Source organism: Arachis stenosperma, chromosome 3 (assembly GCF_014773155.1).
Source record: "Arachis stenosperma cultivar V10309 chromosome 3, arast.V10309.gnm1.PFL2, whole genome shotgun sequence".
NCBI lineage: Eukaryota > Viridiplantae > Streptophyta > Magnoliopsida > Fabales > Fabaceae > Arachis > Arachis stenosperma.
The window spans coordinates 166,989,436-167,015,952 of NC_080379.1; the positions used below are offsets into that span (position 1 = coordinate 166,989,436).

Sequence of the window (26,517 nt, forward strand, 5' to 3'; positions counted from 1 at the left end):
AATTGCAATAAGTTTAACAATACATGCCATGGCTAATTTATTACTAGAGTTAGTGTAAAGTAGATTTAAAAGATATTATCTGTATGAAAAAGAATTGGAGATGAATTCATAATCTGCCAAGTTGTAATAACAATAATTAATAATTAAATTTTTAATAAAATTAATATGGTAATAATCAATATTATTAAATTTGATCATGCAATAATTTTTATTCAATTTTTGATATTTGATAGTCAATTTAAAAATTTCATATTAGATGCGCATTATAATGATAAATTCTTAAATTTAAATGAGATTGGTGTTCTTTTTTAAAAATCGATTTGAAAGAATATTATCTATCAATTGGTAGTTTTTTCTTTTGAAATTAGTTTTAATTTTTTCATAACAATTACACTAACTGAATGAACATTTTCAACTCTGAATATCATTAAGATTAGAGCTAATTGTATGAAAGATGGATTTTAAATATTTTTAAATAATTGTTTATCAACATATATATAAAAAAGAGACATTTTGATTATATTGTCAATGAAAATTTATTCAATTTTTTTAAAATATGAAATATAAAAAATAAAATTTTAAATTATATGTTATTATTTCAATTACTATTTTAATTTTTTAATTTATAATTAGATATTCTAAAGACTAATCATATTTTATAATAACAAAATATAATTATACCAACAATTATGTTATGTATACATAAAAAAAATTACTTGTACAAAATAAATATTGAAATACAAAATATATATATTGAAAATAAGTTAAATAATATATATATTTATACACAAATTTATAGTAGATAATTTCATAGCTAATTTTTTATGTAAGTATAATATTTTTATTATAAAAATTATTATGTTATATATATTTTGTCCTCAATATCAAAATTTTTTAGAACTGTTATTGCCAACATCTATCCACCGCATCCTGACCGTTTTACCGACCGAAAGCTGCACCCAACACCCACCATAATGCATTCGGAAAAAGCACCCCATGCCCTCCATGACGCCATCAATGCGATTGGAAGTTTGCGACGGAAGTTTGCGCGCAATGGGATTGTCATCGAGATTGCACGCACCTTCACCCCACAAGTTTGGCCGCATCCCAAAGCTGCAAACAAAAAATTCGCATCCCCAAACACACCTTCATTAGAAGACATATATATAAAAAGACACTTTCATTAAAAAGACACACGCATAGGAAGACACATCCAGAAGACACATCCGACATATTAAGAAGACATATCCAGAGACGAATTAGGTGGTAGTAGAGCAGCGGCATGCGATAGATATAGAGGACACGGATCCGCACGTCCTGGCAACAGTGATAGCTTCCATGCCGACGCGATGAATGCTGAAGGAGGCGGAGCGTTGACAAATCCACCAGAGAAGACGAATCCGCGGCGGCATCTATGATAAGGGTCCGAAGCAGAGGTGGCAACAAGTGCCATCACGGTCGACGTGGATGGCTTTCTCGAGCGCAAAGACAGCATCTTTTCCGCCGAAGCACTGGACGACGCTAATTCGGGTTAGTTGTGGGAGAGAAGACGACTAAAGGAAGAGATGCGGAAATTGCCGCCATGCAGAGAAAACTAGCCAATGGTATGGAAGTAGAGAAGTGAAACACAATGATAAAAACTGAACATTAGATAAAACGATAATTTTTAAATTCATTAGGATAATTAGGATAAAAATTGTGGAATTAGATAAATAATTTTTTGATAATTTGGATTTTTGGATCTAATCTATTAAGATTTTGCAAAAATTGACAGAATTCCTAGTTGATTACCTAGCAGAATTCAACATAATTGTTATGACTTTTGATAAGTTATATTTAAACATTAGTTTAAAATTTTATCATACCATACCTATATGACTATATTTATTAGTATATTCTATAAAAATACATAATATTTTCATATATTATTTTCATCTTATGTGGATATGACAAAATGTAAGCATTGAAATGGAAGTCCATAAAGTTAATCCAAGCGACTAGATCAATTTTATGTTAACTCTATTATAAATTTTACCTCCCAGCGGCTATATATGAATACAAACGATAAAGTTTGTTCATGCAAAACAATAGACTAAACAAAAAACAAATTTGATAAACTACCAAAGTTACTAAAATAATACATACAATTGAGCTTTATCTTTTTACTTTTTAAAGGAAAAAAAACTAATAATGACCTTGTATAAAGACAATGCAATCATAAATGAGCTGTTAAAAACCCTTTCTTTCCGCGCCCCTATTTTTCATTACTTATATGAGGTTGTAAATGTGAATCAGTTTTGTGAAATAAAAAAAGAGAACCAATAGGGACAGATGAGGACATGAGGCTAAGGTAAGAAGAATCCTCATAGTCATAGTCAATAATCATTAGTTATTGGATCGTTTAAAAGCTTAATAATCTTCATAAATTTTTGTCAATGATATCTTCCTATTATTCTTCCTCTAAATACCTTGCTCTAGACTCTAGTTGGTCTTTGTAAGTCAAATCTAACGTAGTCATACGTTATTAGTATATATTATGCATATTAAATTTGTAATTTAATTTATTTAAAGAATTTAGCTGACTAACAGGACACATGGTTTTGACATAAAGTTTTAAAACATATGGTAGCTAAAATCTATAAAAGAAATAATAAAGTAAAAGAATTTTCTTGCATTATTGTCCTAGTTGGATCAAACAAATAAGCTCAGTCGAGCTGCTAAAAATAAAAGCCGAGCCTGATGGTTACGTCATCAACTCCAGCTCACATCAAGCTAGATTCTCACTGTTTAAGGTGATTGCAATCGTCTACAATAATCCTCACAGTTAAGAAAGATTTCGGTTTGTAAATAGTTGACTTTATAAACTTCCAAATCATCAAAACCGTCAGGATTATCTCACCAAAACACTGTTTCCGCAGAGGAACAACCCCCAACTTTTGTTCTATGCTGGTAGACACGAGCGCGCCACGACAGCTTCTGCTTCCACTAGCGAAAGACAAAACACAAAACCCGAGAATGGACAGACAGGAGAAAGACGAAACCATCCTTCGCGCTGTCCACACAAGCCCTCATTCCAGTGGCAATTTCGGGATTTCAGGGTGCATCCTTTTCAACCAAAAGTTTGCATGCCCCGCCAGCATGTGACGCCTGTCCTCGTCCACTTGCCAGCGAGGTCATTCTCGTCATTTCAATGCACCCTCGATATTTTATTTTTCCCACCTTCTCATTGCTCAGTCACCAAAGAATTTCTTTTCTTTTTCTCTTTCCACAGAATAAAATAAAATAAAATAAAATGAGCGATGAAAATTGAGCCGCCCCCAACTTTTTGTTTATTTGCAAGGCTTTATTACATAACGAGTTTCTCTTTCTCTCTGTAATCTTCTTTCTTCCTGTTCCGTGGGTTTTCTTCTTCATAGGTCGTTAGTCTCGAAGACTGGAGGGGGGCTTCAGTGATTCCCAGATCTGGAAACTTATTCTCTTTTGAATTCTGCTCGCTTAGGGTAATATTTTCAACCTGATTCTACTTTCATCGATATATTTCCGTTAATTCCATCTTCAACTTTGTTTTTGCAATTCGTTTTGCTACGTGATAATTGGATTGCTGGTTTTCTGTGCTTTTAAGGCTTTCTTATTGTTTCTCGTGCGAAGGTTTCTTCTTATTTGTTTTTCTGAGCTGTTACCAGCTGGTTTCACATATCCTTTGCTAAGTTTTGTTTTTTTTACAGAACATTTGAACCTGTCTTTGGTAGGTGATGTTACTTTGCAATTGGTTTGTTGGGTTTTGGTAATTCAGATTGTGGTTTTTGAGCTAGGGGACCATTTTTGATGCAGTTGTTGTTTACTAATTAGTCTTATTCTCCATATTCTTATGTTCTTAGTTGGTGAATTTGCTAGACTTGGTTCTGGAAGTTTTAGTGTTTTCTTTGTGTGTCTTGCTCATTAATCATTAAGTTTAATGATTGAATTTCTGGAATAAGTAATTAGTCCTTGATGTAATTGATTAATAATTTTCTCTCTTTATGTTGGTAATATGGAGGCAACTTGGTTATTCTTTTAATGATTTACGTTACTTCTTTTTGGTTCAGTTGTTTCTTTTCCCTATTTAATAGCTTAGTTCTAAGGTTTTAAGATTCCAAGCGATGTGTTGCTTTTGTGATTTTGTTATCTTGGATCCACTGCTTTGTTACATGGAAGCTGCAAATTTTTCTTACCTGTTGCTGCATCTCTTGTTTTGATCTACTTCTAACATCTTCTTTATGAGCACTATTTATTACTACATACATACATGCTGGTTGTATAACTATCGTACTATTACGATATCTTGAATAAGTAGCTGAAGCCATGTAGCTAGTGTGTTCTGTGTTGGTTATACTAAGCTTGTTTTCGTTCGCTGCAAGAGGACTACTCTCTTCCATTGATTTCCTAGCCTGTGGCTTGATATGACTCGTGCTCAACTTTCATGCAGGGGGTCTTTAGCATTCCTTTATATATTTCAAAAGCGAATTGAAAGCTTTGAAAGTAAAATCATATATTGGAAGGATTTTATTATTGCTTTGAAACACCATACAAACAAGGCAGGAATGGATCTTTCACCAATTAAGTCGGCAAAGGTCAGAGAAATCTTCACGGTGTTTTCAGTTTCCTTATCTTTTTGTTTTGTTTTTGTTTGAAGCATTAATTAATTTCTAGTTCCCTCTTTCTTTTTGGTCTGTTTCAAGGGAAAGATATATTTGACATTTGTCTTCCTGAAAGAATTAAGGTCCTACTTTAATGACATGAAAAAACTTTCCTTGTCTATAATCTGATCCTATCCTCTTGTTTTTAGTTCTTGTCATAATTCATTCCTGGTTTTTATACATCAAGATGCTTTTATTTCATACTTGCTTGTTACTATTGGTCGTTTCTGTTTTCACATTTTCTTAACATATCAATATGGTCAACTCATTGTGTAAGAATGGACTCATGATTGATGTGAGGTGTAAAAACTTGACTTTTAGTTTTACTTTAGATCATATAAACAGACTGCATAGTTAGGGTGGTGAAAGGGCTATCCAAGTCTCACTGGGTTATTAAAAGAATAACTATCTCCTCCTTAGCCATTAATTCTTAGACTTATGTCTTCCTTCTTTGTCAGGGTTGATGAAGGTTAATGATTTGTCCAGAAGGAGCACGCTAAGCTCCAGAGAACTCGTGACATCAGTACTAGCCAATCTTATTAAAGGTTTCTTTCCAAGAGACGTTATAAGATACTTTTTGCAGAATTAGCTTCATTGAAAGAATTTGTGAACTTTGTCCTGTATATTGGAAAATGGATAGATCAGATACATCTGGGTTTGTTAGTGGCGGAGGCTGTATGTTGATACATCTTTTCCCAGTGATAAACTTCTGAAGGTATGTCGATTTTCTAGTAGCTATGCGGTGACCTTCTTTGCTACCTCAACCTTCTGTTAGCTGTATTACACGACATCTGGATAATGGATTTAAACAAGAAAGCTGCACAATCTCCTTATGATGCTGAACTTAGGAAAAATGATAACTTTGGTGATACTACATTATGCTTGAATGGCATTGGATTTGGAGAAACCATGACTAATTATAGATGTACAAAGAGCAATCTTGGGATGAAATTTCAAAATGCTTCTGATGATGGCTGCAGATTGGTTCTGGGGTTGGGCCCAACCCCGATGGCATATGACGATGACTACAACCATTTGGGGTTTAATAAGAAGAAAAATTCAGATAGCCCTTTTCCTCAGCACATGCCATCTGAATGTGATTCAATCCTTCAACTTGGTCTTTCTGGTGGAAATAATGAGGCATCAAGCGTGTTGGAGTGCTCAGGTTCAACTGAGGCTGATGTAAATATGTCGCACTTTTCAAGCCAAACATTTGCTGAAAATAATTATTCAACTTCAAGGGTTCCTGTTGTTGATGAGGGTTCTACCTCAGCAAAGAAATCAGGTGGTTATATGCCATCACTTCTTTTAGCTCCAAGAATGGATAATGTTAAAAGCTCGGTGCAGCCTCAAGAACTAATTCTTGCTACAAATCACCAGCTGTCCCTGGAAACATCTAGTGCTACCACTTACTCTCATGGAGACGGATCTAGTCTCCAGGCTACAGGCATAACTTCAGATATCCGAACAAGCAATCCTAAGAGGTGTAGGTTTTTTGGCTGTACAAAGGGAGCTCGAGGTGCTTCAGGGCTTTGTATCGGACATGGGGGTGGACAAAGATGTCAGAAACCAGGATGCAACAAAGGCGCTGAGAGCCGCACTGCTTATTGTAAGGCACATGGCGGAGGGAGGAGGTGCCAGCACTTGGGCTGTACTAAAAGTGCTGAGGGCAAGACAGATTATTGCATAGCACATGGTGGTGGTAGGCGTTGTGGGTTTCCAGGAGGGTGTACAAAAGCTGCGCGAGGTAAGTCAGGACTCTGCATTAGACATGGAGGAGGCAAGAGATGTAGGATAGATGGTTGCACCCGAAGTGCTGAGGGGCAAGCTGGATTGTGCATTTCTCATGGGGGTGGACGCCGTTGTCAGTACCAGGGATGTACCAAGGGTGCACAAGGGAGCACCTTGTTCTGCAAAGCACATGGCGGTGGGAAGCGTTGCTCATTTGCAGGTTGTACCAAAGGTGCTGAAGGGAGCACCCCATTGTGCAAGGCACACGGTGGAGGAAAACGCTGCCTTTTCAATGGTGGTGGTATTTGCCCAAAGAGTGTACATGGTGGCACAAACTTCTGTGTTGCTCATGGTGGTGGAAAGAGGTGTGCTGTTGCAGGATGCACCAAGAGTGCACGTGGCCGTACTGATTGCTGTGTGAGGCATGGTGGAGGGAAGCGGTGCAAGTTTGAAGGATGTGGGAAGAGCGCACAGGGGAGCACAGATTTTTGCAAGGCACATGGTGGAGGAAAGAGATGTAGCTGGGGAGATGGAAAATGTGAGAAATTTGCAAGGGGAAAGAGTGGGCTTTGTGCTGCACACAGCAGCTTGGTCCAAGAGCGTGAAACTATCAAGGGAAGTCTCATTGCTCCGGGAATTTTCCGTGGTCTTGTTCCTTCTGCTTCCACTGTCTGTAGCAGCTTTGATAACAATAATTCTTCTTCAGGGGTTAGCGTTGTCTCTGATTCCTATGATTCTATGGAAACACCAGCGAAAAGGCAGCAACTCATACCCAAGGAGGTGCTAGTTCCACTTTCAATGAAATCACCATCTTATCCAAACCTTTTTACTACTTCCAAGAAGCCAGAGCAGGATAGAAACAGCCACGGTTTTGCTGCCGGTAGCAGTGGCGTGCGGAAAGGCTTTGAACTGCCAGAGGGAAGGGTCCACGGTGGAGACCTCATGCTGTATTTTGGAGGGAATCTCAAGAACGCACTTGATGGAATCTGAGATAAGGGGGAGATCTGGTGACTAGGCAAGTTGTAGAAAATTTTAGGGTGTAGGGTTGGTTTCCATCATGGAATTGTGTATAAAGTTTGTGCTGCTTGTTGAATAAGGGGTGTATAGTTCGGGTGTTGATTATTGTTAGCCATTAGGCTATTATTTTGTAGCGCTTCATCTGTACTTTAGCTTTCATTCGTCGATGTAAGGTGGCATTGTAAAACCAATCACATAAATCCACTGCCACAAACAGAATCATTCTCTGCATTTGCTGCAGTTAAATTATTGTGTTCCCGAGTCTCCAGTGTTCTTTTTATTTGTTCGTAAGTTAACCTTATTTCCTTGACACTTAAAAGTACAGCTGTGAGCCTGTGAAACTAACCCAGTTGCAGCCTTGCAGCTATAAATTAGAGGTTTCTCTGATAACAGAGTTCTCCAACTCGGAAAGGCAACAACTTTTTTGTCATCCTCTACGCTACACTCGATTTTTTTCTCTCTGCTGAAGAACCAACCACGCTTTCTCGCTTCACCATGCATGTAACCTTTTATCCGATTCTCTGTTTTCCAATTCTCCTTCTTCGATTCTCTTTTCTTTCCGGAAATTTCCCGGGGGAAAATAATCAATAGTTAATTTGCTGCAAAACCAAACGAGAGTTGAATTTTCGTAGGAGGAAAATTGAATCAGATTTTGCTATTTCGTGATTTTTCGTTGTTCAAATGCAGGAATCGAAATGATTTCGTGATTTTTCGAGTTTGAATTAATAGCGATGGAAAGCGCGCGAAGCAGCGGCAAGATGAAGGCTTCGAAGGTGAAGGCTTCAAACGAAAACCTTTCGCCGCTGCAGAAGGAGATGGACGATCAGAGAGGACGCTACCTCCAATCTTTGACGATGAGCCCAAGGCTCCAAGTCCAACCGTTCGCCGAGAACATCGATGTCGGCTCGCCGCTTGCGCGATACTTATTCGCCGGATCTCCCTCCGGCAAGTCCGTGACTCGCGGCGATGCCTTCACTTCTCCGACGTACGGCTCCGGCAAGTACAAGTCCTCAAAAAGTTCGGGGAGTAGCAGTTACGGTCCACGCAGTAGGTTGTCGCTCTCGCCGCTTTCTTCAGTGGAGAACCTGGAGATCGCTCCGATGTATAGAACGCCTGTGAAGGTGGACGAGGAAGTTCTTGTGATGGATGATATCCTCGTTAGGTCAACGTCGGGAGGTAAAAGCGGAAGATCTTCATCTTCCTCTGGGCGCGGTTCCTCTTCCTCATCGTCATCTTCACCGTCGCCGTGGGTGAAGAACGCATTCAAAACGGAGGGTTACAAAGCATGGGATGAATCAGGAAACTGCCGCAGTAACGCCAAAAGCCAGGTTAGTTCGCGCCATACTTATACAAATTAATGGTTATACGATATTTTCTGAGACTAATATTCATTTTTTTTCAGTATCCATAATTTGTTTAGGTTTTGGAGTACTATTGAAAATTTGGCCTTTAGCTCTTGCATTTTCCAATCGTGTATTTTAATTTAGTCCTTGTAATTCAGTCTATTTTGGTTTTGCTCCTTCAAAGATAAAAATTTTGAAATCTTCACCTGGATTATTATTATATATATTTATTATGAGTATTTGGTCTCTAATATGATATTATATGGTTTTGTTAGGCTAATAAAAAGCTAGTGTTCTGCAAAATTAAATATAGGGTAGGCTTAGCGGTGAGTGCTATTAATGCATGTGGTTTGCGAAGGAGAAACGCCTAAAACTAGTAAAAGACTACAACAAAAGTTATCACATACAGATGAGTAATTTGATTTGCATTTTACGTATGGATGGATGGCTTGATAGTAATATTCTAACAAGTGTAGAACTCGGTTAGACTCAAAAAGAAAATTCTATCTATACCTAGGAACTTGGAAGTCCTGGTTGACAATAGTTTTTTGACTTCTTGGGCAAGTCTTTTATGAGTTTGGTTCAAAATAAAGAGTTTCAGCGGTGTTAAAAAGTTATAAGAGGTGATTTGGTTCCTCTCAAGATTGCGAAGTATGTTAGTTGCTCCAATTTTGTATATAATTCGATCATGTGAAGAGTTTGCCTCTTGGTTGTGATGGGGTATAAATGGGAAGTTCTTAATCTTAGGGTAACTTTACCTGTTACTTGGCTGAGAATCCAGAAACTTCTAAACCAGTTTGCAATCCCGTACTATCATAGCTGCCTTGAAAATTTAATAATTTCTTGAATATTCTTGCGGAGATGAGGCAAGAGTTTAAAGAAACTGTAATTTCAGTTATAGGATGGGTGATTGGCGTTTTTTACAAAAATGTGTTGGATTTATCATAACTTCTATTGAGTTACCGAATCTGAAATTATGCAAACCCTGTAGGTTTCTATGTGTTGGATTATTTTCTTGATGTGGGGATTGTCAAACGGGTAGAGTCAAAATCTTTTGTTGTTGCTGTTGTTGGATATGTGTTTTGGTTAACCAGTAATATTTGATTGTGTTGTTCTTACTAGCACAAATGTCAAAATCCTACTTCCCCTTAAATTCTGTCGTCCTTCAGGAATAAGTTCTACCTGAGGAATCTGCTACATTTATCCCGAAGAGTTTGGCACCGTTTGGCACCGGCTTCTATCAATTTGCTCTCTGTATTGCATCTTAATTTTTTTATACAACATAATTACATAATTACATTTCAATCCCAAACAATGATGCCCAAGTACCATCATCGTAAACCACCACTTTACCCAAATTCAATAGGTCGCGATATAAGAAAGGTAAAGGGCATCTAACTAACTGCATTTTATTGTCGACTTCCAGCATATGCCCCTCTGCTGACAGGGGGAATAGACCGCCTTTCTGATTAAGTGTCAGTGAAAATTAATTGCCTGTATTTGATGTTTAATCACTTGATGCCACAATTTTGCAGTCTGGATATGAAAAAGAAGAGGTTCATCAAACTCGTCTCTCCATGAAGGCCTTCGAGGTAAATAATCAAAATTCGGAAGATTTATGTCACCATGTCCCTTGTAAACACCTAATTTGCAATTACTTATTGGATTTTGCAGGCACAGGCTGGCAAGTCTTCTTTGAGTGCAGGATCAGACGCATATGGCTCAAATAGCCGGACTGTTCAACATCACAATGCAGCAGCTGAATGTTTAGGCACAACATCCCAACCAGCTTCACCAGTCAAACCTGAGCCTCCCCGAACCCTTGCCCATGCCTACCCGAACACTTTGAGTGACTGGTCACCTCTGGATGATGGCATGATTGTTTTCCTTGGTTCTGATATAGCTGCATCAAAGGAAGAAGTTGATTCATATATTTCTAGTGTTCTCTATGGCCATGCTGCTAAACGGAGACTGCCGGTGTTTGTGGAACTTTGCAAAAAGGGAATTAATTGATAAAATGCCTCCTCTCCGATTAAAGATACTTCTGCACCGCCTCCTTAGATACACAACTTTAATACCATACTTTTCTACTTCTTTTGACAATTTCCCCCCTTTTTCCCAGTTCTAAACCAATACAATTTTTGGTCGGCTGCATTGATTTGTTAAACTGTGGTGACTGTTAATGATCCCCTGATAGGATTGATCGCATGGTCTGGTTTAATTGAGTGAGTACTTCTTCCCTTGTTTCCTTGACAGAATTAATAATTCTCCCATCTTATTGTAAGTAGACCAAAATTAAGGGAAGTTTCAATTGCGACTCCTAGTATAGCATGTGGCATCATTATATGATTGTTATAGATACTGAGATGATATTCATTATTCACTTTTGGATTTGGTGGTGGTAATAAAATTTGTTGTTTGATGGAATGTATTTCTTGTCACTGTATATTAATGCTTTGCATCCAAGAAAACCCATATCAGGAAGATAAAAGGTTGATCAGTTGATGGAGGTGATTGTGAGACGGGATTTTTATGGTATTCCCAAATATTAGAAGTGATATCTGTATCTGTAAATTGTGACAAAAGTTTAGGTTTGCCCGAAGTGATAGATACTATGATCTCTAGTCATTGTCTGGAATTGGTAGTAAGCCCTGGTCCACGTAAAATATACATGGCTGCATCACCATCACAAGAACAGAAAGAAGCAAAGAAAAACCTTATCCAACGCCGATGACTATCATCACCCTCCCCCTCTCCCTCCCTTGCTCCAATCCCTTCATCTCCCTCTCTTCTTATCCCAAACGAATCAGATTTAATCCCCAATCCTCTTCACAGCTCTCTCCCATCACTTCCTCCCCATCACCACCGTCCCTCCCCAAAACCGGAGTCATTGTCATTGGCGCTGGACTCGCCGGGCTCGCCGCTGCCACCCACCTCAACTCCAAAAACATCCCCTTCCTCCTCCTCGAAGCTTCCGATGCCATCGGCGGCCGCGTTCGCACCGACATTGTCGACGGCTTCCGCCTAGATCGTGGCTTCCAAATCTTCATTACCGCCTACCCCGAAGCCCAGAAGCTACTGGACTATCAATCTCTCAACCTCCAAAAGTTCTACTCCGGCGCCCGTATCTTCTATGATGATCAGTTTCACACCGTCGCCGACCCCCTCCGCCACTTCTTGGACTCCGCCAGGTCCCTCGCCAACCCAATCGGATCCCTCGTCGATAAGCTCCTCATTGGATCCACTCGAATTGGAGTCCTCACCAGATCTGACGAAGATATTCTATCCGCAGAGGAGGTTCCCACCATCGAACTTCTGAAGAAGCTTGGATTTTCCGATTCAATTATCGGGCGATTCTTCCGCCCCTTTTTCGGTGGAATCTTCTTTGATAGAGAGCTCCAAACGACGTCGCGCTTGTTTGACTTCATCTTCAAGTGCCTTGCCCTCGGGGACAACACTATCCCTGCGAACGGCATATCGGCGATTCCGGAGCAGCTGGCAGCCAGGTTGCCGTCCGGCTCAGTCCTCCTGAACTCGAAGGCCGTTTCTGTCGAAATCGACGGCGTCGTATTGCCTAGCGTGAGGTTGCAGAGCGGCGAGGTTTTGACTAGCGAGCTTGGTGTTATCGTGGCGGTTGAAGAACCGGTAGCGGCTCAGTTATTGGCGGGAAGGAACGGTCCGGTTCCGAAAAAACCGGCCCGTAGCACGGTCTGTATTTATTTTAGTGCGAACCGGGATGAGATACCGGTTAGTGATCCGGTTCTGTTTCTGAATGGGTCGGGTAAGGGGATTGTGAATAACATGTTCTTTGCGACCAACGTGGCTCCATCATATGGACCACCCGATAAGGCTCTGATTTCAGTATCCCTGATTGGGCTATTTGAGGGTGAGACTGATGATGAACTAGCGAATAAGGTGGTCCAAGAGCTCTCGGGTTGGTTTGGAGAGAGAGTGGTTCGTGAGTGGAAGTACTTGAGGACTTACCGGGTCGGATTTGCCCAACCCAATCAGTGCCCGCCCACGGATCTTAGTAAGAACCCGAGAATTGAGTCCGGTTTGTATGTTTGCGGTGACTATTTGGCGTCTGCCACGTTTGATGGCGCTTTGGTCTCTGGGAGGAGAGCTGCAGAGTGTTTGTTGAAGGATAGGGCCTTAACTCCGCCTTAAGAATATTGTACATTTACAATTATCAGAGATAATTATATTTGGACAGAAAATGAATTTGTTAGCTGTCTTTTTTGGTATCTTTATCATGTTTAGATCTATTGTAGCCATCCATATGCAATATAACAAAAAATGAAGGAGCCGCACCTTATGCTTTTAGCTTAGTCCAAATCTTCATGTCTCATCAGGTTCTACATCCGAGTTCGACATTTCGCTAAAATCAAATACTGAATGAGAATCAGTAAATATTATAAGTGTGTAGTACTAGTATATGTGAATTTGTGATGATATAATACATAGAACTGAAAACTGTCTAATTCATCTTGGAAAAAACAAAAAACTTAAGGAGCCGATCATACCACAGACCAGAGTCTATAATTGAAGGGAACTTTTCCTTTTGTGTTGTCCTTTCTTCTCTGGTTGAAGGGCTTGGTCTTGGAAGTACGGGAAGGATAAAACAAAGTTGTCACTCTTACGCATAAATAAATTAATATGATTTTAATAAATTTGTATCTTTTAAATTTTAAATTTTTATTTTAAAAAATATCTTTAAATGATTTTTTTTATTTCACCTTTAAAATAAATAACAAAAAATCTTATTTTATTTTTTAAGATAAAATTTAAAATTTAAAAAATTCAAATTTCATTTTAATTATTAAAGTATTGGTGGCAGCAAAGTCCAAACGAGGAAATTGACTATCCCGAAAAAAAGGACATTTTTCAATTGGTAAATCTCCACCATAGGATAATATATAAATTTCTGAAATGAAAAAAAAGGCGCTAAACCAGAAATCCTAAATTAGCGATTGGTAAGTGCAGTTGGAGGCTGCTTCATCTTTAGAAGGAGTTCACAGTTGACAGTTGAACAAGACATGGAGGGAACAAGACACAACCAGCATCACGTTGATGATGACGATGGCGGCGAGGACCAGTGCCAGTGGCGTCTCTACGAAGCTTACAACGAGCTGCACGCACTCGCCCAGGACCTCCACACTCCCTTCGACGCCCCCGCCGTCCTCGTCGTCGGCCACCAGTCCGACGGCAAGAGCGCACTCGTCGAGGCCCTCATGGGCTTCCAGTTCAACCATGTCGGCGGCGGCACCAAGACCCGCCGCCCCATCACCCTCCACATGAAGTACGACCCCAATTCCCATTCCCCTTCCTGCTTTCTCGTCTCTGACTCCGACCCTTCGCTTTCTCACCACAAGTCCCTTCCCGAAATTCAGGTTCATCTTCTTTCTTGCACTTTTCTTTAATGGCCTCAAAGTTTGCCTTTTTTATCTGTTCAATCCTTCTAGGTTGAGACATAGAGAATGCAGAACTGTTCATGTAGAGAAAGTTTTGTTGTACTTGTAGGCTTATATTGAAGCTGAGAATGAGAGGTTGGAGCGTGATTCTTGCCAATTCTCTGCTAAGGAGATAATAATTAGAGTGGAGTACAAGTATTGCCCCAACCTTACCATCATTGACACTCCTGGACTCATTGCTCCTGCTCCTGGTCGAAAAAATAGGGCATTGCAGGTAAGCTTTTGAGTTTCTCCATGGACATTGACTTTGTTTTTGCTCATAGTGGACTTTTTGTGCTCTGCTTGACCAACAGGCCCATGCGCGTGCCGTCGAGTCTCTGGTGCGAGCCAAAATGCAGCACAAGGAGTTTATTATATTGTGCCTTGAAGATTGTAGTGACTGGAGCAATGCTACTACAAGGCGCGTTGTGATGCAGGTATCTGCCTCTCTTAGTCCTTGCACTTTCTTGTCTTGATTAATTTCCATAAAATTGCTGAGTATCTGGTAGTTGAAGTTGGTGTCATTGCTGAATGCTTTCAATCTTTCATGCCATATCTATAGATTGTAAGAAGAAGTAATATAAAGAGACCAAGAAAAAAAAAAAACAGATTGAATTGGGGTGAACATTTTTGAGGATATAAAGAATACTTCTCTAGCTAATCTGCTGGGATTTGGAGCACAAAAAGAATGCTATATATAAATCACAGCTTCAATAAACATTTTTGTTGTTTGTTTATAGATTGATCCTGAGCTGTCAAGGACTGTAATTGTCTCAACTAAGCTAGATACTAGGATACCTCAATTTGCCCGCCCGTCCGATGTTGAAGTTTTCCTTTCACCACCTGCATGTACCCTCGATGGCTGCATTCTGGGTGACTCTCCCTTCTTCACGTCTGTGCCTTCTGGAAGAGTTGGTTCTGGAAGTGATTCTGTATACAGGTTCAATGATGAATTCAAACAGGTTAAGCCTTTATATTAATTAATTGCCTCTCTTTTCTCTTTAAGATTGAAAGCTTGATATTTAATCAATTCGGTGCACGGAATATTTTTATATTTTCAGTGTGACTTTTTAGGTTTCTTGCTTTGTGACCTTTAAGTTTCTTAATTATTATTTATTTTATATTCTTGTTGTCAAGTATGTTGTACGCTAGCTGAATTCTATCTGTTTCTTTTCATCGTGGAGGATGAAATACCCATAATTGCCTTTCCTTGATCTATTTAAGTGTACTTGTAATTGCAGGCTGTATGCTTTAGAGAGATAGAGGATGTTTCATCTTTGGAGGAGAAATTGGGAAGGTCATTATCAAAGCAAGAAAGAAATAGGATAGGTGTGAGCAAACTTAGGTTGTTTTTGGAAGAGATGCTAAAACAGAGGTTTGTATAAATTTTGAATTGTTTTTATTTTCAGTTTTTCTACATAATGTTTATAAGTCCATAGATCTTTTATTATTCTATGTTTAATTCCTTAAGGATGATTTCCTAGGTATATAAATAATGTTCCATTGATCATTCCACTTCTTGAGAAGGAGTACCGAAGTGCAACAAGGAAATTGAGCGATATAAATCAAGAACTGAGGTCTGTATTGAAAATGAAAAAAAATCTTTCGTTCCTGATCTTCAAAGGACGGGGCAAGGATGAAATTTTTTTCTTGCTTAAGATTTTACTGTTATCTATGTGTATCTTCTTGTCATCACTTATGTTATTCTTTCTTCAAAATCTCCAATTATATGCAGCTCACTTGATGAAGTAAAACTGAAGGAGAAAGGAAGAACTTTTAATGATCTATTCTTGACCAAGGTTTTTATTTTATGAATCGTCAATTTCTTCTTTCTATCTTTCCTTCTTTTCTTTTGTGAATTTCATAGTTTGGCAACATTAGAACTCCTATCAAGGGAAGGGTTATTTGTCTATCAATTATTCTATAGGGACTTGCATATGCAAGCTTATTTATTTTTTTAGGCTGCTGTTGGGATCCATAGTGCTTGAACCTTGAAGGTTACTTTCTTGAATGTTTTCCCCTGACTCATATTTTCTATATTCAGTTGTCGTTGCTACTTAAAGGGACAGTAGTTGCACCTCCTGATAAGTTTGGTAAATTACATATGCTGTCTTTTATAGTTTTTATGTATTAGTATTCTTGGTGAATGGTCATTGATTAAATTGCTTGACAATTTTTTTTTTTCCGGATTTCAGGTGAAACATTACAAGATGAGCGAACAAATGGAGGTGCATTTGTTGGTGCTGATGGTGTTCAGATCCCTCACAAGCTAATACCTGTAAGTTATAAAATTGAGTTGAACTTGCTTTTTCCTTCTTATGTCCTGCTTTTTTTCAGTCGAAAGGATAATAAACCACACGTCACATTTACTATTTCCATTACACACACACACCATTTATTCTCTTTTTGCTGATAATTGCATCTAACTTATGGCAGTTATGTGTGCCTATTAATGAATATGACCAATTTTATATGTGTTATGTATATATGTTATGGATGCAGGCTATTTTTTTTTAAAAAATCCAGAATCTTGTTAAGAAAATATCTGAACAGGCTGCGTTATCCTTGTATGTAGAATGCTGGGATGCGCCTTTATGGCGGTGCACAATATCATCGGGCAATGGCTGAATTTCGTTTTGTCGTTGGAGGAATCAAGTGTCCCCCTATTACTCGGGAGGAAATAGTAAATGCTTGTGGTGTTGAAGATATTCATGATGGAACAAACTACTCTAGGTAGTTCAGTGTTTTACCTATCATTTTCTAATAGTACCAAAAACTAAGTGTTAGATATTAAAAGAATTATATTTTGATTAATCAGGACTGCTTGTGTAATTGCTGTTGCAAAGGCTCGTGACACATTTGAACCATTCCTTCATCAGGTAACTACAACAACAAATATCTTCCTTTTAACTTCCTTCTTTCCATAGTTCTTTGATTTGTAAGATATCTGGAAACCTTTTAAACCTTTGATATTTCAGTCCCCTAGCTAATTTATTAAGCATTTGTTGTTGGCACAGTTGGGTTCTAGATTGTTGCACATACTCAAGAGATTGCTTCCAATCTCTGTTTATCTTCTTCAGGTATATGCTTTTTTTAATGGATCAATTCTTTGTGCAGTTAATTTGTTATTTTTCTGAATGATTCTTTTTCTATGCTTTGTTTCTTACAGAAAGATGGTGAGTACCTGAGTGGCCATGAGGTGTTCCTCAGGCGCGTTGCTTCCGCCTTCAACAACTTTGCAGAATCTACTGAAAAGTCATGCCATGAAAAGTTAACCATCACTTTTCCCCAACTACTAAAAGTTTGTTTCCATAATGAAGAGCTTCATTTTAGATAAGGGCAAAATTACATTGACCCACCCCTCCCTGCAGTTTTGGAAATTAGAAGTTGCTCCTTTTTTGGTTTCACTTTCACATATATAATGCTGAATGGGAGTGGGGGTATTTGTATTTTTTCTTTTTATTTTTCTTTTTCCCTTTTTCTTTTTTAAGGCATATTTGGTGGAAATTCAATATAAGGGAAGTTATAATTTATGAAACAATAGACTAGTCAATGTTATTTCATCAAAGATCAATTGGCAATTCGGCATAATTTATCTTAGATTGGCATTGGAACCTTCTTCTCTATATGGTATTTTTAATGGGGTAACTTTTCTCTTTTCATAGTGAATGAAATGTTGTATTAGCATCATCAAAACAATTTTTGTTATCATTTTTTATACAATTTATCATCTCGTGTCTGCAATATATCTTTTTTTTTTTCTTTTTGGACACAATAACTGTTATATATTTGTATTCATTTTTTTTAAACTGTTTTCTATGCCCCTTGTCCACACTGCTTTGCTGCAGATGTTTGGAGGACTTGGTAAGCACCACACGATATGTCTCATGGTCTCTCCACAATAAGGTATATCCTTGGTTTATAGGCCTTTTACAGAGAGAGATGCTTTAGCGTGCTTCATTTTAATTGATGTCACTTCTTTAACCTAGAGATGAGTTGAATAGAATCTTACTTTATGATTCAGCAGTGATTAGCTAGGTGTTTCTTTTGGCTCCCCTGGGGGCTTTGCTTTTGTATTAGACACCAAAAAAAAAAAACAAGGCTTGTATTATTATTATTATTATTATTATTAGTAGTAGTAGTAGTAGTAGTAGTAGTACTATTACTACTATTACTACTACTAGTACTATTACTATTACTATTACTATTACTATTATTTATTTATTTATGATGCTACTAAGTTTATCTGATTACTTTTACATCTCTTTTTGTGGTTTACTGTAGAGTCGGGCTGGATTACGTCAGTTCTTAGATTCATTTGGTGGAACAGAACATTCCAATGTTAATAATAATCCTACAGCAACTACTTTGCCACAAACAATTCCACAAGAGAAAGAAGACACAAGGCCACAACCAGATGTAAAGCTCAGCCATTTGGCCTCTGGCACTGATTCAAGCACTTCTATTCAGACAACAGAAACAAAGCTTGCTGACCTTCTGGATAGCACACTTTGGAATCGCAGGCTCGCTCCTTCATCTGAAAGGATTGTTTATGGTTTGGTGCAACAAATATTTCATGGCATTAGAGAGTATTTCTTGGTTTCCACAGAATTAAAGGTTTGACATGTAAAACTTGAATACTATAATTTTCAAAGGATGAGCAGTATGTGCTGAAAATCTCATGTACATGCAAAATAGCATTTATATTTGTTGTTCAGGTTGATTACAACCAATAAACTACAAGAAGAAAATAAGTCAAAACATTGATAATGCATTAGCTTGGGCTGATTATAATTAGGCCCTATCAATCATTTAACACTTTCACGCCATTTTTCCCTATCTTTTTTGCACTTACTATACCTAATATTTTGCAGTATAACTGTTTCCTTTTGATGCCCATTGTGGATAAGTTGCCTGCACTTCTTCGGGAAGACCTAGAGTCTGCTTTTGAGGATGACCTGGATAATATTTTTGACATAACTAATCTGCAGAACTCCTTGGGACAGCAGAAGAGAGATATGGAAATTGAGCTGAAAAGGGTATTTCGTAATTCATGTGACATGGTTTTTGTTGAGGTAAACAATTTTCAGCAAAGGATACTTCTTGTTTACAATGTCCAATTTTTTATTTGGCTTTTCAGATCAGGAGGCTCAAAGAGAAGTTCAGGATGATACACGAGCAGTTGATTCTACATCTAGCAATCTGAGTATGTGATTATGTCAATCCAGTGCCAGAACTTTGGGATATCATTTTAAAGTGAAATGTGCATGCGGTTGTAAGATTTATGAGGTTTGAGATTTTTCATTTCATCCTATTTAATGCTTATTTAGTGTTTGTTGTAGTCTAAGGATGAACGGATATCATTTTGAAAAATCCTTTTCACTCCAGCTAATTAAATAATTTTTCTTTATGGCATCTGTAAGCAATTGGATCTATTCCTGTGCAGAGGATTATAACACACTGCGAATTTTTTCTTTCCCCTCTTGTGAGTTGCAAATATTAAGCTATTATATGTTGTTTGTGCGTGTGTGAACAGAGGCATATAATGCTGGATCAGTATATATTCAATTCAATGAATAATCATCACATGTATGCTTTTGACTCATAATTTCAGCCCCAAACTAGGTTGCAAAATATTTAGACTAGATGGCTGAAACTATGTCTAATGGACATAGCATATAGCGGAGAGTGAATCAATTCCTTTAACAGAAGACAAATGGATTACATAATCATGGAACCGATTTCCTTGATAAGATTACAATGTTTAGCCCTGTGGCATTGGTTCTATAATATGCATTACGAAAACATCTATCTTGTGGCTTTAATATTAGTGACCACCTTGTCACTTGTCAAAGCTGGTATGACTAAAATAGTTTGATGAGAACACTCCAGAGCTTAAAGGGTCAGAATCATCTCGAATATTTTGCTCATATTCCTTCATTGCTCTAGGAGGTTCCCAGGCACAACAAATGTCAGGAAGAACTGGAGGAAGGGTGGTTTCTTTAAGAAGGAACTGGACAATTCTTCTCATATTAGGCCTATAATCAGGTATGGGATGACAACAAAGCAATCCAAGCCTAAGCACAAGATCAGCTTCATCTTTGTCATACTCATCTAGACTTGGGTCAACTGCTCTGCCGATCTCCCCTTGGCAGTGTAGTTCACTCACCCAGTCCACTAATACCAGCTCCCTGGGAGTCTTCTGGGGCTCTATTGGCCTTCTTCCACAAGCCACTTCCAAAATGAGTACACCATACCCATATACATCCGTGCTCCTTGTTGCTTTCCCAGTCTTGGAGAGTTCAGGTGCAATGTATCCTAGTGTTCCTACTATATGTGTTGTCTTCGGATTGATTCCGTGCTCCTGACACCTTGCTAAGCCAAAATCACCAAGCCTTGGTTGCAGATCTGCATCTATCAAGACATTGCTTGGCTTTACATCTCTGTGAACCACCTGCAGTGGACATTCTTCATGGAGGTATAGCAGCCCTTGTGCAACACCAGTAACGATCTTGTATCTCTGGTCCCAAGTTAGTAACTTCTTCTTTTGATGATCATTCTCAAATAAAAGCGCATCTAGGCTTCCATTTGGGACATAGTCATAAACAAGGAGGAGTTCATCCTGCTTCCTGCACCACCCATGTAACTGCACCAGATTTCTATGCCTTAGATTCCCCATGCTTGTTATTTCTGCAACAAATTCTCTCATTCCCTGCCTTGAATTAGGAGCGACTCGCTTCACAGCTACTTCAAGTCCTGTTGGTAATACTCCTCTGTATACTTTCCCAAATCCTCCACACCCAATAAGGTTTTTCTCACCAAACCTTCCTGTAGCTGAATAGAGCTCAGAGTATCCAAATCTATAAGCTCCATATTTGAGTTCCCAGTCTTCTAAGATCTCGTCCTTATTTCTTAATCCGCGCAGGATGATAGTAGCTGCTATGATTACCAAGACAGAAAGAGTTGCCAGAGTGATGCTTAATGCCAAAGCTTTTCTATGCGCCACGTTATTTGTACTACTTGATCGAATGAGTGGAAGAGTTGATTTATTTAGCTCTTGCATTTCTCCTCCAATGGTGAAGCTCCAGCCATGTATATTATGCTCAGCTATCAATAAACCATTGGACGCAGAAAATCCTGCATACATGTAGTCATTAAACACCAAAGATAGGTCTAAAGGAAAAGATATCAGAGGGAAATATGGCTTTGGCATGCCAAAAGGAGAGATTGTAACATTCATCAACTTCTTCTCTTCATTGTAATCAACCCATGCTTGAATGGGGTCTCCACTCTTGAGATTAATTGGAATGTTCTTGCTGAGATCTTGGCCATTTCCATAGTATGCTGCTGACTCAGATACCACAGAGATGAGGCTGGAGATATCGATTCCCACATGATTGTCATCAATGTCCTGTAGTTCAAGGTTTTGTATCCCATCAAACTCTATAGCTACGAACCTGGTAGAGAATTCTTGATTACTTGTCTCATTTGGGAGGCCTAAATATTGGTTTAAAAGGCAACCTTTCGGTGCTCTGGTCGATATTAGGACGAAAGCAAGACCATGTCCACCAAGTTCAGGATATTTGGGAATGATGGAGAACACAAAGGAAGTGCTAAAGGTTGCAACAAAGGATTTGTTTCTGCTAGATTTGAATGGTAAAGGAGATGGATAGAATGCATGGCCAAGGATCCTTGAGGAATCGTTGGTCAAGGTAAGTATAGCGTTAGGCCTCAGATAAGAAGATCCATCAAGTTTCAAGCCTGCTGCTAGAAATCCATTTTGTACAAAATTGATATCAGAGGATACAATTACAATGCTCAACAGAGAGGAAAGAACAAGCAACAGGGTGCCAAATGCATGCACTGCTGCCATGTTTGTGAATTTGGATTTGGTTACTAAAAAATATGAGAACATTGAAGATCTTAAAATAGGATGAGTAGTTGCTCAAGAGTTTACTCAAAAGTGTTGCTAGCATTGAAGAAAGAGCCTATAAATATTCTGAGTAGTTAAAATGTAAAAAGAAAGGAGAAAAAAAAAGAGAGAAGAAATGGTATAATGTAAAAATAAAAGATTATGCCACTTAAGAAAAAAAATTTTGCATGTGACAACATAGAGTAAAATTAAATATAAAAAAAATTATTATAACACTACTTTGACCTCTCTTTTAATATATTATAAATTAGATTTAAATCTGCGCAATGAGCAAAATATATATATATAAACTAATTTTAAATTTATACATGACGTGGACTTTAAATAAAATTAAAAAAACTCAATTCGAATTAATTTATTTGACTTCATATTATCATCCTAATTTTTGTTCTTTTAAATAGTTATTTTTGTTTATTTTTTATATTATATTTAAATACTATGATATAAATATAAAATTCTTAAATGACATACAAGTTTGAATATAATATTTTAATAATTAAAATTAATATTTACTATTTTTTAATTTTATTTTCATGAATTATGATAATACTATATATTTTCAACAAGATTACAATTAAATACAACAACAACAACAAAGCCTTGTCCCACTAAGTGGGGTCGGCTACATGAATCAAACGACGCCATTGTGCTCTGTCATGTATCATGTCTACTGAGAGACCGTTTACATGTAGATCTCGTTTGACCACCTCACGGATGGTCTTCTTATGTCTTCCTCTGCCTTTCGCTCTTTGTCCATCTTCCATCTCATCCACCCTCCTGACTGGATGTTCTATCGGTCTTCTTCCCACATGTCCAAACCACCTGAGACGCGATTCAACCATCTTTTCCACAATGGGTGCTACTCCAACTCTCTCCCTTATATCTTCATTCCTTATTTTATCCAATCGCGTATGACCACTCATCCATCTCAACATCTTCATCTCTGCCACACTCAGCTTATGTTCGTGCTCCCCTTTAGCCGCCCAACACTCCGTACCATACAGTATAGCCGGTCTTATAGCGGTGCGATAGAATTTACCTTTAAGTTTTAAAGGCACTTTTTTGTCGCATATAAAACCAGATGCACTCCGCCATTTTGACCAACATGCTTGGATCCTATGATTTACATCCTGTTCAATCTCTCCATTATCCTGTATGATGCACCCAAGATACTTAAAACTTTTAACTTTTCGTAGGATGTTTTCTCCAATCTTCACCTCTATATTGGAGTTTTCCCTTCTCAGACTGAATTTACATTCCATATATTCCGTCTTGTTACGGCTTATGCGCAGACCATACACTTCTAGAGCTTCTCTCCATAACTCCAACTTCTTATTTAGGTCTTCCCTTGACTCTCCCATAAGGACGATATCATCGGCAAAAAGCATGCACCATGGCACAGGCTCTTGGATGTGCTCTGTGAGTACTTCCAAGACTAATGTGAAAATGTATGGACTTAAGGATGATCCCTGGTGTAATCCTATACCAATAGGGAATTCCTCTGTCACACCACCTTGAGTCTTCACACTAGTTGTGGCCCCATCATACATGTCTTTGATTGCCCGAATATATGCGATCCTTACTCTCCTCTTTTCTAAAACCTTCCATAAGACCTCCCTTGGTACCCTATCATACGCTTTTTCCAAATCAATAAACACCATGTGCAGATCCCTTTTATTACTACGATACCTCTCCATCATCCTTCTTAATAGGTATATCGCTTCAGTGGTAGATCTGCCTGGCATAAATCCAAATTGGTTCTCTGTTACTTGTGTCTCTTTTCTCAACCTCCGTTCTATCACCCTTTCCCATAAGTTCATAGTATGACTCATAAGCTTAATCCCTCTATAGTTTTCGCAACTTTGTATATCCCCCTTATTCTTGTAGATAGGTACCAAGGTGCTCTTTCTCCACTCATCAGGCATCTTCTTTGACCTTAAAATCTCATTAAAAAGCTTGGTTAACCAGTTGATGCCTTTTCCTCCAAGACCCTTCCAAACCTCAATCGGGATATTATCAGGTCCTACTGCCCTGCCATTTTTCATCTGCTTTAGAGCCTCTTTTACCTCGAAGTCTCGAATCCTTCGATAGTAGTCAAAGTTTTGATCTTCTTCCCTTGTGCATAATCGACCAAGGCTCGGAAGAGTCTTCTGTCCCTCATTAAATAACTCGTAGAAGTAGCTCTTCCACCTTTCATTAATCTTCTCCTCTTGAGCCAACACCTCTCCATCCTTATCCTTTATGCACTTAACCTGATCCAAATCTCTCGTTCTTCTTTCCCGACTCTTTGCGATTCTATATACATTTTTCTCCTTCTTTCGTGCCCAAAGACTGGTAGAGACCCTCATATGCTCTTGTCCTTGCTTCACTTACAGCCACTTTTGTCTCTTTCTTAGCCGCCTTATATTTTTCCCAGTTATCTGCATTGCGGCATAAAGACCACTCTTTAAAGCATTCCCTTTTTATCTTTATCTTTTCTTGTATACTCGCATTCCACCACCAGGACTCCTTGTCTCTTGGTCCTATTCCTTTAGATTCACCAAAACTTTCTTTTGCTGTTCTTCTAATAACTTCTGCCATCTCCCTCCACATCTCTTCCGCGCTTCCATTCCCATCCCACTTTGCCTCTTCTCCTACCCGTCTTAGGAAGCTTCTTTGTTCCTCACCTTTCATCCGCCACCACCTCGTCCTTGGGTTCTTCGTATGATGTCTTTTCCTCAACTTTTGCTCAACGCGAAAATCCATGACGAGCACCCTATGTTGTGTTGTCAAACTCTCTCCCGGGATAATTTTACAGTTAATGCAAAATTTCCGGTCGACTCTCCTCAACAAGAAGAAGTCGATTTGAGAGCTTGTCATGCCACTCTTATAGGTTATAAGATGTTCGTCTCTCTTTTTAAAACATGTATTTGCGATGAAAAGATCAAAAGTTGAGGAAAAGTCCAAAATAGTTTTACCTTCGGCATTGATCACCCCGAAACCATGGCCTCCGTGAATACTCCCATATCCAGTCACTTCTCTCCCAACATGGCCATTTAAATCTCCTCCTAAGAAAATCTTATCTCCCAAAGGTATGCCTTGAACCAAACTCTCTAGATCCTCCCAAAACCTTATCTTGTGTTGTTCGTCTGAACCCACTTGCGGTGCATAGGCGCTAATCACATGGAAAGCACCTCCCTCCACCACTAGTTTGATAGAGATGATCCGATCTCCCACCCTCTTGACATCCACTACGTCCTTCTTCCACTGCTTATCCACAATTATTCCAACCCCATTCCTATTCTTCACCTTTCCTGTATACCAAAGTTTGAAACCAGAAGTATCCAACTCCCTAGCCTTTGCACCAACCCATTTCGTTTCTTGTAGGCACATAATGTTAATCTTCCTCCTTGTCATGGTGTCCACCACCTCCATGGACTTTCCTGTTAGAGTGCCTATGTTCCATGTCCCAAATCTCAACCTTCTGTCGCTTCGACTTTTATCTTTTCCTTTGTGAACTAGCTTATTTACCCTCGTCCGTTCACGAAAACGCGAGAACCCTTGCTCATTTAACACTACATCCGGGCACCGATGCAGCGGCTCTTGCTTCGACACCGTACTCGAGCCATACGGCGCGTTGCTTCCGGGCAACGACCTAGCTTTAGCGCAATAATGTCTTTGATTCATGTCATGGGGGTTCGGCTATATTTTTATGTTGGTTGCCGAAGACCTAACACAACCCTCCTCCTTTATCCGGGCTTGGGACCGGCTATGTACCGCAAGTGTAACATAGGCGGAGTTAAGATTACAATTAAATGATATTAAAAAATATAAATGGTTAAAAGAGACAAAGAAGTAATATATAAATGATATAACTAAGGAATATAATTAGATTGAAAATAAAAAAATAAAAAGAAATTACAAATAATATGATATATTCTAGTATTAAGAATTTATTATCTAATACACATGTTTAACAAACTAAAAAAGAGCCATAGTCATCAATTATACTCTTCAAATCCTTGTGCAAAACATTAATAAGAATAAAAGAAAAAGAATAAGAGACATGAGGTTATGAAAAAAAAGGAAATAAAGAAGTATGAAATAAATGTTGACTTATATAGTAAATATAAAGAATGAATATAAAATGAGAAAAAAAAATATGTTTTATTATTCAATTTATATCTATTAAAAAGAAATAATATTAACATTGAAGGCATATAGTATCCTATATAAAAATAAAGAGTAAGTGAATATAAAAAATATAGAATAATATAAATAAAAATAAATGTCATGATTGAGAAGAAAAATGAAGAATAACCTTAATTATCTTATATAATAAATATAAAGAGTGAGTATAAAAAGAGAAGATGAATAGTATTTTATTA

At 38.2% G+C, this 26,517-nt stretch overlaps 5 protein-coding genes across 6 annotated transcripts; 4 read left to right on the forward strand and 1 right to left on the reverse strand.

Annotated features, from left to right (window-relative positions):
* The first annotated feature begins 3,254 nt into the window (after positions 1-3,254).
* LOC130968813 (uncharacterized) lies at positions 3,255-7,688 on the forward strand. The gene is made up of 3 exons (XM_057894281.1): positions 3,255-3,500; positions 4,466-4,610; positions 5,135-7,688. Exon 3 carries the CDS (start codon positions 5,475-5,477, stop codon positions 7,395-7,397), a length of 1,923 nt encoding a protein of 640 aa, XP_057750264.1. The 5' UTR covers positions 3,255-3,500; positions 4,466-4,610; positions 5,135-5,474; the 3' UTR covers positions 7,398-7,688.
* Positions 7,689-7,703: 15 nt separating this feature from the next.
* On the forward strand, positions 7,704-11,168 carry LOC130968816 (uncharacterized). The gene is made up of 4 exons (XM_057894283.1): positions 7,704-7,925; positions 8,112-8,752; positions 10,303-10,359; positions 10,442-11,168. Exons 2-4 carry the CDS (start codon positions 8,156-8,158, stop codon positions 10,778-10,780), a joined length of 993 nt encoding a protein of 330 aa, XP_057750266.1. The 5' UTR covers positions 7,704-7,925; positions 8,112-8,155; the 3' UTR covers positions 10,781-11,168.
* A 176-nt stretch (positions 11,169-11,344) lies between these two features.
* Positions 11,345-13,140, forward strand: LOC130968814 (15-cis-phytoene desaturase, chloroplastic/chromoplastic). Its single transcript, XM_057894282.1, has one exon. It carries the CDS (start codon positions 11,498-11,500, stop codon positions 12,932-12,934), a length of 1,437 nt encoding a protein of 478 aa, XP_057750265.1. The 5' UTR covers positions 11,345-11,497; the 3' UTR covers positions 12,935-13,140.
* A 589-nt stretch (positions 13,141-13,729) lies between these two features.
* LOC130970239 (dynamin-like protein ARC5) lies at positions 13,730-20,025 on the forward strand. Of its 2 annotated transcripts, none has more exons than XM_057896250.1 (17): positions 13,730-14,157; positions 14,288-14,452; positions 14,532-14,654; positions 14,958-15,179; positions 15,459-15,592; positions 15,702-15,794; positions 15,953-16,016; positions 16,262-16,310; positions 16,413-16,495; positions 16,793-16,950; positions 17,036-17,096; positions 17,235-17,297; positions 17,387-17,487; positions 18,066-18,123; positions 18,502-18,834; positions 19,092-19,292; positions 19,358-20,025. In XM_057896250.1, the coding sequence occupies exons 1-17, from the start codon at positions 13,804-13,806 to the stop codon at positions 19,421-19,423; spliced, it is 2,328 nt and encodes a 775-aa protein (XP_057752233.1). In that variant the 5' UTR covers positions 13,730-13,803; the 3' UTR covers positions 19,424-20,025. The 2 variants fall into 2 exon arrangements, with proteins under 2 accessions (XP_057752233.1, XP_057752234.1); XM_057896251.1 differs by having other exon boundaries at positions 19,092-19,256; positions 19,358-20,021.
* A 34-nt stretch (positions 20,026-20,059) lies between these two features.
* LOC130967253 (L-type lectin-domain containing receptor kinase S.4-like) lies at positions 20,060-22,090 on the reverse strand. The gene has a single exon (XM_057892072.1). It carries the CDS (start codon positions 22,088-22,090, stop codon positions 20,060-20,062), a length of 2,031 nt encoding a protein of 676 aa, XP_057748055.1.
* Between the last annotated feature and the right edge of the window lie 4,427 nt (positions 22,091-26,517).